Below are 13,339 nucleotides of genomic sequence, written 5' to 3'. Positions count from 1 at the left end.
GATAAAACAACATCAGTGATTATAGTAATATAATTCCCATCAGTATCTGTATAACAAAGCAAGAGATGTATAACTATGGCTCAATGTTTTTAGATTGTAGATTCCGATTCAACTGTATTGTCATTGCACATAATAGAAGTAGAAGTAAATGCAGTGTTGCTTCTTATCGACTTATATGTCAATTTTTGTCTTGACATGATTTTGGGTCATATCCCCCAGCTCTAAGCAAATGTCTCATGATGACATTGTTATAAATATGAGTTAATTACAAACACTACACCTGCAGCGTTTCATTCACACATAGTCTGGGATGCAATGACACAGACTGTTCAGATAGAATGTGATTCCATTGATGTAGAATTAGGAGCAATTTTGCCATATCATCAAAATTGTCTGTGTTATTGTGTTGTGATGACCTGTCTGTAATAAAAAATGTGTTTTATATTTCAGCAAACGCCTGTTTATAACCATGATGCTTAATAGAATAGTTTTTTTTACAGGAAGCTGTAGTGGTGGAGGAAGATACACACAGTCCAGCTTCACTTACTGTGGGTGATGTCTAGGGAAATACCGCCACCTATTGATCACATCACAGCTATGCACCAGACCTATCATATATACATTAATATACATAAATGGTACAATGCTGATTCAACATCCCTCTTTTAGATTTTCCTTTATTAGTATGTTTATTTTTTATAGTTGTAATTACTTATTTTGACTGTCACCACTACTGGGCCAACTGACAGTAATAGTGAATAGAAATACAGTGAATGTTTGACCAGATCAATAACTGATAACCGTGTTAATTGTTATTTAGCTTTTCTTGTGCTGAAGCTCAGTTTGGTTGCTGTGAACATTGAACAGTGAGCTACACCTGAGCTGGGAGAAGGGATTAGGTTTAACTCTGGCTTGGAAGAGAGCCATAAAGTCATCAGGCCTCATCTACTCTTCTCTCTTCATCCCCTCTGTGAAAGCACATGCTGCCTTTAAGATCTCTTGTAAAACAATTATCAGATTATTGTGGTGGAGGAAGTACTCTAATATTTTACAATTAAAAAGACAAAAATGTTCTCAAGTAAAAGTAATAGTACCAGATTAACTTTTCTACTTATGTTTATAATAATTAGCTGTTAATATAACTCAAGTATTAAAGGTACTTGCCGAGTGTAACTTTTTCCCTAATGAAATAGTCAACTACATGATTATGTCTGAGTCGTGGTGGTCACTTCCAAATTGGTCCAATGTAACCTACCCGAACCCAATTCCCCTCTCATTATTGATTACTATGTAGAAATATATCTATTGATTACTACAGATATTTAAAAAAATGTGAAGATGTCACAAAATGTATTGTAAAAATGTAGTGGAGTAGAACGTAGAGATGCTGATATATGAAGTGGAGTTGGTTTGAAACGTATTCAAAAATAGTGTGTGCTTTGTTACATTTCACCACTGTCAGATCATAATTCCAAGTATTGGTTGTAGATCCAGATCGTTCTTTGTTTTTTCTTTCTGAAGAAATAGCTTAGATTTACTTGGCCTATGTATGAGTCAACCTTTGTTGTGTTTAAAAGTTACAAGTCATCCTGGTACTTGTTGTATTCTCTGACAGTGCTTGAAGCCAACACCCCCCCACACATACCACCACCACCTGTCCCTCCCTCCATCCACCTGTTGCGCAGTGCTTTGTGATCGGCCGCACGATGGCGCACTTTCCAATGTTGGCTGGTGAATGTGTGTGTGTGTGTGTGGTGTGTTTTGTGTGTGGGGGGGTGTGTATGTGTGTGTGTGTGTGTGGGGGGGGGGGGGGGGGGATAAGGGGTGTAATGTGGGCTGCTATGTGCGGCGCTGGATGGACGGAGGTCTGGAGGTGCTGAGCGGAGCTCCACATTCGGTGTTCTGTGCGTCGTCGTCCGGCGTGGAGCAGGTAAGCTGCCCGCTGTCCTCTGGTGTTTGGAGATGGATCAGCTGTGTTTCTGGCTTTGTTGCTGCGTGGCTCTCTGACCGTCATTGGAGAAAGGATCGCGTTGCCAGGGGGGAAATGCATGAATGCCACTCACATTCCTTGATGTCGGGAAAGTTGAGTGGATGAGGTGAAAACCGTGAAGCAGATATATTTTACGCAGGCACAGACAGAAGGGAGCGCGCAGGTGGATGTGAGAGGGGACTGGACGTGTTATTGGATTCAGTTGTTAATTATTTCATATTTAGACAGTGAATTACCTGCAGCAGCAAGATTTAACAAACACACATGGAACATATTAACTATAGAACATTTCTGTGGAAACACTTATGCAATGACTGCTTCTTTACACCTGCTTTATTTACATGTAGTATCTCTCTCTCTCTCTCTCTCTCTCTCTCTCTCTCTCTCTCTCAGTGTGTGTGCGTGTGTCTGTTTCCGTGTAAATACACTGGAATGTGTCCTGAGAGAGCTTGAAAGGCAAGTTCAGTTGCATTGCTCACATTTGCTTTGTGCATTTCTTCTTCTCTCAATGCAAATCCCACTGTTGCTCCACCTCTGAATGTGAACACTGTGTGTGTGTGTGTGTGTGTGTGTGTGTGTGGTGGTGGGGGGGATTATCCTCAAGGTCACAGACTTCTGAGACAGACAGACAGACTGGTGTCCCACAGAGGAAGGACCTAATCGAAGGGACATTCTGTTCATTCTCTTTGCACCTACACTCATTCAAATAGCATTAGTTCTTATTAATATGATAGGGTTTTTTTTTTTTTACTCCTATCGTCTTTCCATTCATTTTATGTTCTTGCCAAATCCATTATGATCTTAGTGGAAGCAGAAGCTGCCAGGACAAGGACAGATGAGAGGACACACACTGATTCACATGTCATTTAACACATCCTGCTTCTCTATTATTTTCGAAATGACAAAATACATCAGTAAATAAGAAAAGACAAATTAAAATTTTAAATGAAAAAGGCACATAGAAAAGTAAGAAAACACAACAACAAATCACAAAACACGTGGAAATTTTGTGTTGTTTTGCCCCTCAGGGCCACCGTCATTTTTACATTTCACATACCCACCAAGCAAAATCTGTGATTCAGTGCTAATCCCCTTCAGTTCAGTCACTTCCTCAGGACAGAGAAAATGTATAATTTGTCATCTGCAGGATCTGAAATGATGTCTAAACTTAGAAACCCCTGAAACTTGCACTGAGGATATTTGAAAGCAGCTTTCTAGTAAGAATGAGCTCATAATATTTTGTGAGCTGAATGTATTTCCTAAAGCGTGCACTCCTGGGTGAGACCTGTGACGGTGAAACCAGAACATGCCTCCCTCATCTTCATCTCTCAGCCCCAGACTCTTGAGTTTGACTGCGGAAAAGCAGCAGGGAGTAATGAATAATGGATGGTTTAGAAAAAGCGCACAAATGTTAGTCAGCTGAGTGTGGTGGTTAATGCAATAACTAGCACTGCTTCTTCTTCTTCTCCTCCTCCTACTACTTTGGAAAATCCTCTCAGCAGTCGGGAGTTGAGAGCATCGGAGCCGGACTGGGGAGAGAAAAAACCCTCTACACAGTTTAGGATGGATTCAGTGGCATTTGACATAGTTATACCAGACACACACACACACACACACACACACACACAGGGATAGGGATCTTCTTTTGTCGACATCTTTTTATCTCTGTCTGGGACTGAAATTAGTTTCACCTTGGAATCCAGCACAGTGGCTCCCACAAGATATTTTTGTGTGAACTATCTGGGTTACAGCTGACTATGAACAGAGTGAGTTTGTATAATGTGCTGGTAAATAAAAACTTTTTTTCCTGACGCATAAACCAAAGAGAATGGAAGTATTGTACGTCCCTCATGTCTCCTCTATTCATAACATATCTGCTCTTTCCATCTGCGAGTGTCACCTTAAGTGTTCCTGTGGTCTGCGTGTGCTTCCTCTCATCGTGTCCACAGTGACCACTCTCCGGAGAGAAAATGAGACATTAGCTCCTGTGTTGTCCCTCACTCTCACCCTCTGTTCTCTCTCTCCGTCTCTCAGTATTTCACATTCTGACGTTCTTTTTCCCTCAGTGGCTTCAGAGTGTTTTACAGTAGCTGTCTTCTTCTTCAGCTCCTGTCGTACTGTAATTCCCCAGTCGTTGCTCGACAGCTGCATAACTGCAGGGCATAAATATTGGAGACATTTGCCTTCTCCTTCACATAGGCACACGTACACACATACTCACACACACACACACACACACACACACACACACACTAACACAATCACACACTCAAAAGAGAAAGACCAATCTAAGATACAATAGACTTCCTCAGTATTTTCTTAAGCTAAACCTCTGGGATCTTTTCCTTCAAGAGTCTTCGCTGAGTTCTTTGTGACAGCGCGGAACTATTTCCAGAGGAGTCCTCAGGAAGTCTGTTCTCTGTGACTTATTCATGAAATTCATGGCATCAGTTACATAACCGATTGGCCCAGTTATAGGGAATAACTACCAACTTAACCAGCTTTTAATACTACCATTCATATAGAACCGCTCAGCATATGACTCGATCACAAAAAGTTAAAAGTTGATTATTTTTTTAACTGTTTGAAGCATCAAAGCTTTTTGGATTAAAAGAAGAATATGAATGAAAGTCTTTGTTTAATTCAAATTATAAATACTCATGGACTGGGGCAGTATTTTAAGGGGAACTGATGCGTTAAGATTTAGTCTGGAAAGTCCATTAAAGCTTATAAAAGTAAAGCTGAGCATGTGTAGCTGCTCTGTAAGGGATAAAATAAATAGTGGTATATTCAATCAGTGCATGGTTTCCTCATCTCACATTAGAACAAAGGTAAATATGTTAAACTGGTCGTCCAGCCGACTGAAACGTTGGAAACATATCCTCTGTGTAACGGGTATGGTTTTGAACCCAAATGCAGCACAACAAGCATGGACAGTTGGTAACAGTCTTTATTCGGTCAGACAGCAACAGGCAGAAGACTTGGTCAGATAGCAACAGGCAGAAGACTTGGTCAGACAGCAACAGGCAGAAGACTTGGTCAGATAGCAACAGGCAGAAGACTTGGTCAGACAGCAACAGGCAGAAGACTTGGTCAGGGACGGAAGGCAGAGGTGATTACCAGGTTTCGGACGAGGCAGGTTAGTCAAGAACAGGCAGGGTCGGCAACGAAGAATCAGTCCGGGGATAACTGCTGGAAAGACTTGCATGAAGGAGTAGAACAATCTGGCACTGACTGAGAGTGGAGCTGGTGAATATATACTGGGCTTGATTGCAGGTGATGAGGAGCAGCTTTGTTGGATTGTGAGAGGGTGTGGCTTGGCTGGCAGATGAAGCAGAGGCGGAGTCCATGGAAAAGTACTGAGAGGTGGAAGGATGGGAGACTGACTGAGAAGTGGGAGGATGGGTGACTGACTGTGACACTCTGGACTTATTGATGCATAGATTTTGGACTCATTGATACTTCCAGCACAATGAGTTCTTGCTTACAAATAAACAAACATACAAACCAACCAACCAACCAACAAACAAACAGGAGTAAAACATAACTTCACTCAGGTGATAAAGCTAGGGTTGGTAAACCTGAAAAAGTCTAGTAAGAGCAGGCTACACAACAACCCCTTCCTTAGCCCTTTTGTCAAAGCCCCAAAACACATGAAGGCTGCCTGAGAACCGCGAGAAGCCGACTTTTCCTTTTCATTCTGTGCAACTGAAATGATTGGTCATTTTTCTTACAGTCCTGTGAGGGCCACAGACACCACATTTATTTCCTTTTTTCAGATGGGACATGGGAAATCAACAAATATTATAAAAAGTGTTTCAGAAACAAATTCCCAACCAAACTTTAAGGTTCAATTGTAGCTCTGTATACGTATATCGAGCTAATACACAAGATAATTTTCTTGTGTGCACCCTATCAGAGGTGTTCAGAGCCAATCTGATTCGTTATTCAGGAACAAAGTTAATATGTCTCTCTGACAAACGAGCAAAATAGGCACCAAACGCTGAAGCCTTATTCATAAGAAGAAATATAAATCTGTGAAATCCAGAGGATGTTTTTTCAAAGAAATTAGGACAAAGAATTTATCTTCGTCCTAATGTGAGACATGAGAAAGCATTTTTCCAAAAGGGTTCAGGATCCAATCCCCTCCCACCAGCCCCCCCAGCCACCAATCTCAAATCCACTCTGTAATTATGTGCATAAATAAAATAAAATAGCAAAGATGAGACAAATATTTCTTCCACACTCATCGTCTCTATTCCCCCACTGTCGGATATGAAGCAGTGGTGTAGAGAAAACAGCAGAGAGATGCTTTTTGTCTTCTGTCGACTGCTTCCGTCGCTGCCTTTCACCCAGCTCCTTTATAAAGTGTGTGTGTGATGTCTTGCAGGCCAAGCAGGTGCACATTACACAGCAGGATAGGGCCGACTGAGCAGAGAGAGAGAGAGAGGGAGGGGTGGTCTGTCTCTGTCTTATAGGTCACACAAAAGCGCCAGTGTTCTCTCACTCTCTCTCTCTCTCAGAGTTGAAGACAGTAGAGAGAGAGAGAGAGAGAGAGAGGCCCTTGGGTCACATTGTCCTCACATCGCCCTTAAGCCTCACAGTGGCCCCCCAGTATGCACCCCCTGTCACCCCTCATTCCGTGGCCTATACTCAGCTCTCCTGCAACATGTGGGTGCCTACTACAGGCAAGTGAATTTCACTGAGAGTTTATGTTACTGCAGACGACACAGAAACAACAATAGACCAGGGGAAACAAATGTAAAAAACACACTTCAGATATGCTGCTCAGTTGATTGTGAGGTATTTGCATTTATGTGTGAATCAGTACATACAGGTAAAACAAGCTGGAAGTTATTCACTGTGTGTGTGTGTGTCTGCGCGTGTATGAGTATGTGTGTTTAAAGGCCACATTCCGGAGCTTGCTGAGCCGTAGCTGGGTGATTAATAGTAACTAGCTGATTGTTTAAGAACTGAAATTCCTCAGGCCCATTTTTTTTCTCTGCTGCTACACTCACACACACACTGTCCTGCACACAGATACAGTTTAATATATTTACACATTTACTCTTTCTCCATAAGTGAACTGTTGTATTTATTTACTGTTTCCTTTCCAGCTCTCACTACGACACAGCCTGTCTGAGTGACTGAGCGCCAGTGTGTGTGTGTGTGTGTGTGTGTGTGTGTTTCTGAGGCTTTCAGGTGGGATAATGGAAACTCAGTATTTTACTTGACTGCAGGTTACTGAGGAAATTCAGGACACTGAAACATTATCCACTTCTGTCTTTCTCTCTCTCTGCTTCTCTGTCTCTATCCGCTTGTGTCCAACTCTCATTTCTCCTCTTTGTCTGCATGCATATAGTTTTTAATGCCTCTGCAGGGGTGATAACCATGACTGCAGGCATTATGTCTTCAACCCAGGTTTTAGTGATTAAAGGTCAAAGTCACTGTGACCTTACAAAACACAGTATTGACCATAATAGAAGAATAAATACCCTAATTCATATATTTTTTATTATAATGAAATTAACTTAATACCTTTTGTTACATTCCTCTAAAGCCTTCACTACATATATCATATGGTCTGGAGTTGACAGACATGGATTTAAACTTCCTGTTTGGCAGTTTCTAAATTTCTGTTTTCCTAATTTATGTGTTTATATGTTTTGAACATTGACTAGTTAAGCCAAAGCGCCTCGATCATTCCCTGGAGGCTGGCTGCAGTATCCATTGTAAATCCCACTTCCTCCATGTTAGTGGATGGGACATGACCCAAACTAAAAAGTGTACAATAAATATTGTTTATTCAAAAATGGTTTCTGACATTTTAAGGTAGTTCTTATCAATCTGATGTCAGTTCAAGTTTTCATTTTCACATCTGACTGAAACTATCTCATGCCTGTCAAAGCTGTTGTATCAACAGGGCCTTGATGCCGCGGCTCCATCCCCCGTTCGATGGATTTTACTTTACAGCAAATGTGATACCAGACTTTTGGTATAATGTAAAGCTTACTTTTTTCAAAACCTTGCTTGAAGGAATGTAATGTGTATTCAAAAAATATCATATATTTTTTATAGAAATCCATTTTATATCACAAAACCCACATTTCACAAGTGTTAACTAACTTTGAATAAATAAATATGAAGCGGACTAAAACTGGAAATAGTATTGGTACTAAAAGTGAGAAGAGCTATTTGTACCTGACAATTTCCTAGTGTACATATCTAGATACAGATACATATATATTGATACCCCTACAAAAAACCTACTATATTTTAGCTCCAGCCATAGACAGAAATAGTTCTGATTGTTGCTTGACACAACAAGCATAATAGCTGTGTGTGTGTGTGTGTGTGACTGTGTGTGTGACAGATAAATCTCTATGCTCTTTGTTTATGGTTGTTTTGTTGATATCCCAACGGCCTGGCTTGGACAAATAAGAATTCCTGTTGTGGTATCCTGGCAATGGGCGGGTTTCCATGGCCATCACCGGCTTGGCAGGAGAGATAAGGGTCTCCCCAGTGCTTTGCTTTGTGCTTTCCTTTGGTCTGGCTTGGACCTCCTCCAGAGAAATGGTGTGAGTACGAGATGATGTGTGATTGCGGAGGAGAGGGGGCGCAGGAAGCAGACAGTGACACAGATACATACGCTTAGCTGCTCATCCTCTGAACGGAGGCAGAGTTCAGCTCTGAGCAGAGTAGTCCTGATCACAGGCAGCCTGGGTGGCTGCTTTAAAGACATGACTGTGTGTGTGTGTGTGTGTGTGTGTGTGTGTGTGTGTGTGTGTGTGTAATCTTCACTGCTGGTAGTGTTAATGTTTATTGAGACTAACGGGAGCAGCAGTATTGACAGGTAAATGGTTAACATCGTACACTTCTATCTCCATTCATAACACATAATGGTAGAAGACTATATACTCATTGAACCATTAGATTTATTTATATTATTAATAAGTTACGAATTATTGAAAAGCAGAGTTGAGATATATTTCCCTGTATATTTTCTATGTGTTTCTTGAGACCTAAAATCAATAAGGAAATTCCAAATTCAACTTTTTGAATGGCATCTCTCACTGGCTTTCAGCTGCTCAGGATGAATCTTTCTGTACAGTATCCATACAATTCTCACAAATATACAAAATCATTTACTTCTGTTTAGTTTTATTTATCAAGGAATTAATGTTTACTTAATTAATTCTTGCACTTCTGTGTTTCCACCTCCCTCCTTTAGGACTCTAAGTTCAAAAGAATGACTCCTCCAGAACATGCCTTGGCTCCATGGTAATAGGACTCGGGCAGACCCAGAAACACACTGGGACAAACTGGTCCTGCTCTCATACCTGATCCTGAAGATTTAATGTGATGATGTCAGGGATTTACTGATATTCAATAAAGGAGCCTTTAACTGGGCAGCAGCAGTCCCAAACTGGTCTGTTCTATACCAGGACCAGGATGCACCCGCTGTTCAGTCAGGTGCTCGGCCAAAGGGATCTGTCCAGAGCAGGGGATCTCTTCTCTCTGGAAGATGCAGAGATTGAAGACTGTCTGTCACAAGCTCTGGACCAGATCAAGGCCATATCCTGCTCACAGGTGAGCACACGAGAAGAACCAACACACACATAGATGATATTTACCCAAAATATTACAGAGCAAATGTCTGTTTCATTCATTATTTATAATCTCATTCATAATTCATCTTTGTACCCTTCATATATCATTGTCTCCTTAATTTTGCATCCTATTATCTGTCTGCCGGGTGACAGGACTATCTGACCAATGACAACGATCAGGCGGTTGTAGAGATTTGCATAACGCGCATCACCACGGCCATAAGGGAGACGAGCTCCATCGAGCGACACAGTGTGGCGCTGGTGGGGCTGTGGGAGTCGTGTCTGGAGCATAATCTCATGCCACAAGGTGAAAACACAGAGGACACGCCACACGCCAAGATAGCCTCTGACATCACCAGCTGTATCCTGCAGGTACACACACACACACACACACACACAGAAGACATTGTTGTGTAATGGTGAACCTCAGAGACAAATTCTTCCTTAATCGGTTTTTCCAGAAGCATAAAGTGCACATACAACATATACTGTATGTCGTCTGTGGGAGGTGTGAGAAACCTTGTATCTTATCAGATGCCCCAGAACTTCTGGTTTAAAGATATATGTGACAATTCTTTATTAAAATGTCTAAAAATGACAAGAGCTATGTTAAATATTTTGTTGACTTGTGAACCGACATCATACAAAATGTCTCCAACAAGGTTCAAACCCAGAGAAGTCTCTCATTCAAGGTAACGAGATGCTGAACCTGTGGCTTTGCCCGTCTCACATATAACTTCTATGTCATAGACAATGACTAAGGATGAACACACAGCTAGCAGTAAGCCAGCTAGCCAGGATGGGTGGATCGTGATTATTCATTGCAGTTTGCTGCGTTACGTGCATAAAACTTCAAAACATAACCTCTCCCCTGAACAAGATTTATGCTTTAGTCAAGTTTGGTAGAAGACAAAAACTCCCATGATCCTATTCTGCTTCACAACGTCATCAAACTAGGCATTTTTATTATTGTTTTACTTTATGGACCTCTAGTGACACAAGTAAATGAAGTTTGTTTTTCTTAATGCATTTTAGTCTCGATTCTCTGGTATACTTTTTTTAACAATGCAGATAATAAGCTATAGTCTTTGAACTCTTTTAAAACATTAACAGTTATCCTCAGGTTGAAAGGTATTCTGGGGATTCTGAAGTAGCAGTAGATACTTGGACATTGGACACTGATTAATGTTACATCATGCAACATAGGCAAAGGTAGATTTCTGCCTTGGCCAGCAAATACACTTTATGTAATCACTGCTGAAGGGCTTCAAAATGTAAATCAAATCTTGCCTCAGTTCTCTATCAGACCTCTGCAGCTAAAAGGCTTAAAAGCAGAGGGACTCTCTCTCTCTCTCTCTCTCTCTCTCCTCCACCATCACTCGTTCTATCTTGTACTCTCTCTAGTTACTGTTCTGTTGCTTATTACCACCGTAGTGACACACTGAATCTTGTGGAAAGATATGCGTACTTGCACACATGCAAGCACGCATGCACGCACACACACAGTGGTTTTCACAGCTATCCTTATTTGGACTTTGCATTGATTTCCATTCACTGAGGACAGCTTCACCAAAACCTTATCCATAACCTAAACCAGAACCAGTTCATGCCTTACTCTAACCCTAACCTAACCAAAGCCCACATCTATATCCCTCACCTTAAACAGGACCTCAGAAATGAAATGTTTGCCTCATTAGGATCAGGTTTTGGCCCCTATGAGTTTTACTGGTCCTGACAAGGTCAATGTTTATCCTGGAAAAGATCCTAAAGAGGCAACAAAAAGGAGAACACACACACACACACACACATGCACATACAGAGAGGTGAGACTAAAACGTCTGACAGCTCTGACAGCAGCTTCTGGCTCTGATGTCCTAACTCCAACATTTATCAGGGGAGCACTTCCCCTCTCTTCTCTCTGTCGCTGCTTCCTTTTTCCGTCTGTTTTCTTTTCTTGCTTTCATTCCGTCTATTTTTATCATCTAGCCTCTTCTTTCTTACCTCATCTTTCTCTTTTTTCTCTTCTCTGTCTTCCTGTCATTTTGAAGCTACAGATGCACAAACACTCTTCTTTACCCTTCCGCTGAAACTCCCGCAGAGAGCAGGTAGGAAGAAAAGTTGTCTGCAGCACACAGAGATACACACAGAATTCTGGCTTATGATAAGATGAGCTATTTGTTTCTTTGATCTGTGCTGTGCCTGACATTGACGTGACTATTCCTGCTAAGATGAAAGAAAGAGAGATGGGACAGATAAATAAATCTGTTCATTCATAGATGACATCTGCCTATATTATGTGTTCAGACTATGTACAGTACCTGTCATGTAACACAAGTAAACTATAGCACAAAGAGCTCAAAACTCCCAATAATAACAGCTCTGTGTGTCACAATTATTCCAAGGCTTTTTCTAAATGTTGATTTTCACTTAAATGTGTAATTATTTATACATATTTAGATAAAAACTAGGGCCATCATAATGAATAAGGTGGTGGATGATAACTTTATTTGTGGATATGCTGTCTGTACTGCCATCATGTGGTAGACTAGAGGCATGACAAGGAGAATGAATATTAAAAAGAGAGTGAGGTAGATTATTTTCTCTACCAGATGAACTCTCTAAAATGTAAACTGTAGACATCAGGTCATCCTGGGTATTCTTAACTTGGAGTTAATTAGGATGGTTGAGGTTGAAAGTGGCTACACAAGATAAAAAACAAATAAGATATAATATCTTTAGAGAGCAACTATCATCACTTATTATTGATGTACCCTGCACATATCAGAAGATAGGTTCACACTTTAAGAGAAACTCTACCTATGTAATCACTGCCAAGGGGCTTTAGAATAAGCGTCTTTTTTTATTATTACTGGGCAGTAAACAGACTTGATATCTGACTCTCCAGTTGAGGGTGCTAGTGCATTTCAAACCCTCTGCTTCTTGTGCTTCATTCAAACTTGCACCAGGGTCTGCATCCTCAAATGCACTGCACACTCCTTCACTCCTCTCTTTACTTCAGTCACACAGTCGATCCAAATCATTTAAGTCATAAAAACCTTTTTTAATTCTTCTGGTACTCAATGTACCTATACATGTGCTGCTTACTGCAACTGCTTATGGTTTGAAATTACTTAAAAATCAATTCAGTGCATGTCTCAGAGTTAGTGAGGATGGTTATCCTCACCCCCTGGTGTTCTTGGACTTTGTAGCTCATAGGAAACAGAGTCTTGTACTGTGAAGTTATTCTCCCTTTATTTTATATTGAAACCCAGGAAGTGGAAAGAATTGGATCTCTGTTTCTGTCGGGGCCATCCATGAATACAGTCGCTAAGTGTCCTTTTGTTCTACATTTAATCTGCAACTCCATTGCTCGCTTTTGCAAAATTCCCATTGTCCGTGTCCATGTGCTCCAACAACAGAGCATTAGGGCCAAAGTATTATTTTTTATGAGAAAAAAGTTGTATATTATGAGAAAAATGTTGTAATTCAAGAGAATAAGGTCATAAAATTGCGAGAATAAAGATTTAATTTTAGGGTATGTGTCATTTTAGAAGGGGATATCAGATGCACTGAAATGAGGAATGAGGAGCATCTAGTAAAGTTATACTTTAGTATATGTTTCACAAATAACAAAATACTTATACATCACATTAACATGATTTTCAGGACTTTGAAAAGCTTGTGCAAGAAACTGTGTCTATTCCAAAGAAAGAGCTACAGACGTAGTCTTTTGTGGAAG

General features: G+C 40.7%; 1 protein-coding gene across 1 annotated transcript in view; it reads left to right on the top strand.

Annotated features, from left to right (window-relative positions):
• Window positions 1–1,812: 1,812 nt before the first annotated feature.
• The window catches only part of veph1 (ventricular zone expressed PH domain-containing 1), a 72,104-nt gene continuing 60,577 nt past the window's right edge, over window positions 1,813–13,339 (top strand). Inside the window, exons 1-3 of the mRNA XM_069534141.1 lie at window positions 1,813–1,930; window positions 9,222–9,580; window positions 9,754–9,972. Of these exons, the coding sequence (XP_069390242.1) occupies window positions 9,443–9,580; window positions 9,754–9,972 (357 nt within the window). The 5' untranslated portion in view covers window positions 1,813–1,930; window positions 9,222–9,442. The remainder of the gene's footprint in view (window positions 1,931–9,221; window positions 9,581–9,753; window positions 9,973–13,339) is intronic.

This window comes from Paralichthys olivaceus, chromosome 11, assembly GCF_024713975.1.
Source record: "Paralichthys olivaceus isolate ysfri-2021 chromosome 11, ASM2471397v2, whole genome shotgun sequence".
Taxonomy (NCBI): Eukaryota; Metazoa; Chordata; class Actinopteri; order Pleuronectiformes; family Paralichthyidae; genus Paralichthys; species Paralichthys olivaceus.
Note: the sequence above shows the minus strand (reverse complement) of the source record. Positions and strands in the feature narration are given on the sequence as shown.